The sequence below is a fragment of the Fukomys damarensis genome, unplaced genomic scaffold, assembly GCF_012274545.1.
Source record: "Fukomys damarensis isolate Sample0158 unplaced genomic scaffold, DMR_v1.0_HiC HiC_scaffold_23, whole genome shotgun sequence".
NCBI lineage: Eukaryota > Metazoa > Chordata > Mammalia > Rodentia > Bathyergidae > Fukomys > Fukomys damarensis.
The window spans coordinates 46132355-46138234 of NW_022900935.1; the positions used below are offsets into that span (position 1 = coordinate 46132355).

Below are 5880 nucleotides of genomic sequence, written 5' to 3' on the forward strand. Positions count from 1 at the left end.
CTCTCTCCCTCCCTCCCCCTCCTCCTCCCCTCCCCTCTGCCTCCCCCTTTCAAAGTTTTGGACTGATTTTAAGAATTTTAAGATGTCCCACAAAAATCCAGATTTTACATGTTCATACACAATTCTTAGTAAATATTTTACATCCAGAATCGAATTGAGGTACATTTCCTTATAAAAATCTTTCAGGGCTAAAAGAACATAAAATTACTGATGCTATGCCTTCATTTACCAAGGTACTATAACTACTATTCTGCCCCCACATAATGGATTTATTTGCAGTAAAATTTTGCCTTTTTAAAAAAGTGCATCCTGTCATGATCCAAAACACAACCACCACCCAAAACTTAACAAAATAATGCTCCCTTATAATGAAATATTCTGGTGTTTCTGTTCACTTTGATTTTGGTTGAATAAATTTAAAACTGAATTTTTTTCACTATTGTCACAGTCTTTACAATAAAATGTGTGAAAATGATTGTGAGGATCCAAATTTTATTCAAAAATATAAAAAAGTTTCTACCAATTGGAAATCAATTTGAGTTAATAAAACTTAGCAAAACAAAATACAGATATAAAAAGATAAATATTTTTAGTGTGTTCTAGTTGTTTATAGATACTTTTCAATAACTTCTTTACCCATTTAAGAAATTATTGTAGACAAAGATACACAAGAGTTTTTGGACTGGCCTAAAAAGTGTTGTGAAGGGGTGTGTGTTTGTGTGTGTGTGTGTGTGTGTAAGTGTTTCTGGGAATTGAACCCAAGGAATACTAAACTACATCCCCAACACTTAATTCTCATAGGGTGAAACCTTGTTGCATAGGCTGGGCAAAAACTTACCACCCACTGGCCTCTGCCTCCTGAGTGGCCACAGTGTTTTGTTTTTTTTTTTTTAAGCTACGTAAGTGAAGTTTAAAGTTAGCTGGCACTTGCAAACTGGTTTAAAAAAAAAATAGAACTGAACTTCCTCAATATGATAAGAGCTATTTGTAAGAGCCCCCAGCTCCATGTCACCAACAAAGACAGCTTCCTCTAAAAATTAGGACAAGGTAAAGATGTTGGTTCTCACCCCTCCTATTCAACACTGAACAGAGGTGGTACTGCCAAAGCTATTAGGCAGAAATATCAAAAAGCATCTAGACTGAAAAGGAAGAAGTAAACTATTTGCAAATGAAATCCTGTATGAAGAAAATTCTAAGGAATCCACCATTGAAACTTCTGTTCAAGTAAGTTCACCAAGTTTACAGAACACAATATAGTATCCAAAAGTCAGCTGTGGGAGACAAGGGCAGAGGCAGGAAATGGACAATAAAAATAACAGATGTGAGGTTAGATATAGATATATATACCAGTTCCCCAAAATGAATGTAATCTGTATCACAAGCACATGCTAATGAAAGACATCTGTTATTTCTACACAATAGTCATGAACAATGTGAAACTGAAATTGAGCAATTCCATTTATAATAACATCAAAAGAATTTTTAAAGACATAGTGCAAACACCAAAAAACTAAAGTTTTGTTTTGTTTGAGACAATATCACTATATGTAGTTCATGTTGAATTATATAGCCCAGGGCAGCCTTAAACTTGTGATCTTCCTGTTTCAGCCACCGAAATGCTAGGAATGTAGGCATATGTGACCACACCTGGCCTAAAGATCAAAATAAATGGGAAGGCACCCACCAATGTTCATAGATTGAAAGGCTTAAGATGACAATGCTCTCCAACTAGATCTACAGACTCCACATCATCCCTATCACAATCCTTTTTTCTTTCCTTTTAGAAACTGATCAGCTGATCTTTATATGGAAGCACAAGGGACCCAGAAAATACTATTCATTGGTGGAAAAGAACAACAACAACAAAAAAAGGTTCATACTACCAAGTTCCAATACTTATTACAAAGCTTCATTGATCAAGATAGTATGATACTGCCATCAGAATAGACACAACCAATAGTCTAGAAATGGGCCCTCTGATTTTCAATAAGGGTGGGGGAAAGAATTGTCTTTTCAACAAATGATGCTGGGAGAAGTGGATATCAACATGCAAAAACAGAAATTGGACACCCTACCACAAATCACACAAAGATTAACTCAAAATGGATCACAACTTTACCCACTATACTGATTGATGAGGCTAGGGACACAGTTGCAAGGGAAATCTAGACTTCATGAAGGAATCATTGAGCCTACTTGAGGACTTTACTTCTTTAAAGTTTGCCTAGAGGAGAATAAGAGAAAGGCCCAGGACGGACACACACACACACACACACACACACACACACAAACACACACAAACACACACTACTCCTGAGTATAGCATCTCCTGCCTCAGGTACACTGAAGCAGAAGCCCAATCAGCCTGGCTGCCTATCACTGGATTAGAGCCCCGAACAACTGTTACTGTATGAGAGCTCTCAGCTGAAGAAAAAGCACCTAAATTTGCCTTAGGGTCTCTGGTACACTCATGCCTGCCAGTCTGGACAGCTTGCCCCAGTCACCTGCAGGGGCTCTGGGCTTGCTCCAAAAGTCCTCTCACTGCTCAGAGGCTTGTGGGCATCTGTGTCAGAGCTGAAAAACACCTCTAGGTAAAGAAAACAGCTTTCACTTCTGAGGGTAATGTTAATACTCTCTTTCCACAGGGGATGTTTAACTGTACCAGTTTCTTTTCAGAAAGTAAGTGCCTGAAAGTTTTTGTAAGGTTCAACTTCCTTCTCTTGCTAAGATGACAAAAATACGTAATTACTGTATTAAGTAAAAATATATGAAATAAAATACTTTCACAGGTCTTCCAGTATCCTATCAATAGCTCAGCTGGGCTACTTTATTATGCACCCAATTCCTGATGGCCATGAGCTGCTGTCTGAACACCAGCTTGCTCTCTGGGAGAAAAGGGGGTAAACAGGGTGAAGCCCCAGGGTCTCCCCACATGCATACACTGGCAGATGACAGAGGAAATGGCTAAGTGTTGTCCTAAGTACTTTTAAATAACACATTTTGAGAATAACTCAGCAAGAACCCACGTAACCTTTTTTTGAGCAGCTCCTACCTTGACCACCAGTGTCTAAATAGTGGTACGTATCCACCAGAAAAGCTTTAACAAAGAGCAGCCACTGTTTGAAGGCAGCAGATGAAAGCAAAGACACAGAGCATTCGCACTCCACAATGAACATGTTTATTCAAACATTCCAGAAGCCTAGAGTTCTCCAGCCATGTCACACTGCACTATGGTAACTGCAATTCATTCTCCTTCCAGAATACACATTGAGAATTCAGGTTTGGAATAACACCATGTAACCACTTCTGGATATATTACACTATACAGCTCCCATTAACTTTTTTAAAAAATCAACTTCAAGTCAACACTAAGTCACAGATAACACCATTTGCTCAGACCTTGGACAGCCACACAACAGCAAGGTTAGCTTCAGAAGTAACCAGTATATAGGATGCATATTATAAAAAAGCAACAAAAATTTAAACATTTCACAAATACATGCAAGATGCCTGTACCCCTAAATACCTGTGAACGATGCCACTGCCTGAAAGGACTTGCCTTACTTTGAATGTAAGGGACTCACCATCCATTACATAAGCCAAGAAGGAGTCTACTGTGTCCAAGTGTTAAAATTAAGGTCACTGCTAAATACACTTTTTTTTTTTGCCACGCTGGGGCTAGAAGCCAGGGGCTCATGCATGCTCAGTGTACTCTACACTGAGCTATACTCTGCCTTTTTTGAGAATGTCTTGCTGATTTGCCCAGGCTGGCCTCAAAGTCCCCTGCTTTAGCCTCTCAGGTGTGCATCACCACAAGCAGTTTAAGGACTTTATACCATCGTGGCCTCTCCACAGCTCAGCAGCCCCTAAAAGCAGCACAGTCTCCAGGAGCCTTCTCTGAGGGTGGCTGCTTTTACTGGAGGCTGTGCTCCTAAGGCTCTAAAGGCAGAGAAGGGCAGCTTCAGCAGCCTCATTTCTTCTGTGGGAAGAAGCTGTACTTTGTAGGGTTGAACTCTTCCCAGATGCGTTCAAACTCCTCCAGGAACAGCCGCACATACTCGGCATCCTCCATGATCAGCACATTCTCTCTGTTGTTCTGGATGGCCTGGGTGGTCCAGTTGAGGGAGCCAGTGATGAGCACTTTCTTGTCCACAATGGCAAACTTGTGATGCATGTAGCCCAGGTCCTGGTCATGCCGCACCTGAATACCTGTGGGGCCAAGGTAGTTTTTTTCACTAGCTTGCCACGCATGGCAGGCACCCATTCTCAGGAATTGCTCATGCTGCTACTGTTTCTAGTCAGCAGGACAGCCAGCTGCCTAAGGATCATCCAGATGGCACATGCCACAGGGCTAGCCAGCCAAGGAGGAGCAGGTGTCCTGATGGGATGGACAGAAGAGAACACAGGCAACGCCACTCTGGACACCTGTCACTTCATCCCAGGCATCAGCCCAAGCCAAGCCAACCCCACACCAGGTCTGAGGTCTAAACCAACCAGGATGGTCTTCAGGGCACACTCTAGGCCAGGCATACCTAGCAGAGTGTGGCAGCATCTCCTTGCCTTTCCACTGTTTTCCATGGCCATCCTTCCTCAGCCAGAAGGGACAAGCTGAGGACAGAGAAGCTTAGATGGAGATTAGCACATGGCTACTAACCTCTACCAAAACATCCAAGCGTGGCTCTGGTATTCTGAAGGGGAAGCAGAAGAGCTCTCTTGCCTTCCACCACAGTGCCCACCCCAGCCCCCAAACATACACCCAAAGGTAGAGACCCTGTCTCCAGGATGCCACCTGGTGACAGCATCATGTGCCCACAGACAGAGACCATTAGAAATGGACCTAAGAGGGCAGGGCTGTAGCTGAGAGGCACTGTGCCATCCTGGCAAGCGCAAGGTCCTGTGTTGGATTCCTGGTAGAAAGGGAGGGAGGGAGAGAGGGAAGGAGGGAAAGGAAGGATGGGACTTATGAGAATTTAAAATGAGCTGCTGTGGAACTGGGTCAACAGATTTCACCAAACAAAAACAAGTTAAACTGAGATGAACAAGGAGCAAATTTGGAAGATCTGTATGTCCCACAGAGAGTACTTGTGACACATTACTCCTTCGTGTGAAATTCAACTGTACAGCCCGTGTCATCCCTCCCAGCCCTCCTTGGAAAGTAGTGACTTCCTCATCACTGAGGATTCTATCTAACACTTTTCCTTGAATCAAGGGACAAATATACCAGCAAATCCTGTCAGCTCTACCTTCAAAACAGATCTGAATTCCAACCCTCTGGAGGGCCTCAATCCCAGCCAGCTCCATCCTCTGCCACCCACTTCTTGCCTCTCAGCTCTGTAGGTCACTCCAGCCTCCGGACGCCGGGCTCCCGCCCAAGCACCATGACTGCTACTTCCCACCCGGGGCGGCAGAAGGCCTCTTACTATTCCCCTGTGATACTCATCTGTGACTGAGGGCATCTGTGCTCGCCGCCCCTTCCGGAGCCTCACTCGGTTGCTAAGGTCATGGCCAGCCACATCCTCTATACCCAAGTCTTCCAAATTCCTCGAATATTCATGACCCAGCGGGCTTCCTCACTACTGTGTCTCACACACGGACTTCGCGCGGCACACAAGACAGAAGGCATGTGCTGACCTGTGCAGCCCACTCACCTGCCTTGCGCAGCAGGCCTATCTGCGAGCCGTTGAGCGCCATGTAGTCGCAGTCGGTGACGACGCGCACACGCACCCCGCGCTGGTGCAGCAGCTGTACAGCTCGCCCCAGCTGCGGGTTGGAGAAGGCGAAGAGGCAGAGCTCCAGGCTGACGCGCGCGGCCAGCAGGGCGCGCAGCAGGCGGCTCAGGGAGCTCTCAGAGTGCGGGAGGCTGCACTGGCAATCCGCACG

The 5880-nt window shown here is 44.5% G+C and overlaps 1 protein-coding gene across 2 annotated transcripts in view; it reads right to left on the reverse strand.

The window, feature by feature from the left end:
- Positions 1-50: 50 nt before the first annotated feature.
- Positions 51-5880, reverse strand: part of Pld6 (phospholipase D family member 6) — a 27987-nt gene continuing 22157 nt past the window's right edge. For both annotated transcript variants that reach the window (XM_019209476.2, XM_019209477.2), the window contains 2 exons: positions 5649-5880; positions 51-4209 (listed from right to left, as the gene is read on the reverse strand). In XM_019209476.2, coding sequence (XP_019065021.1) covers positions 3971-4209; positions 5649-5880 — 471 coding nt within the window. In that variant the 3' untranslated portion in view covers positions 51-3970. The remainder of the gene's footprint in view (positions 4210-5648) is intronic.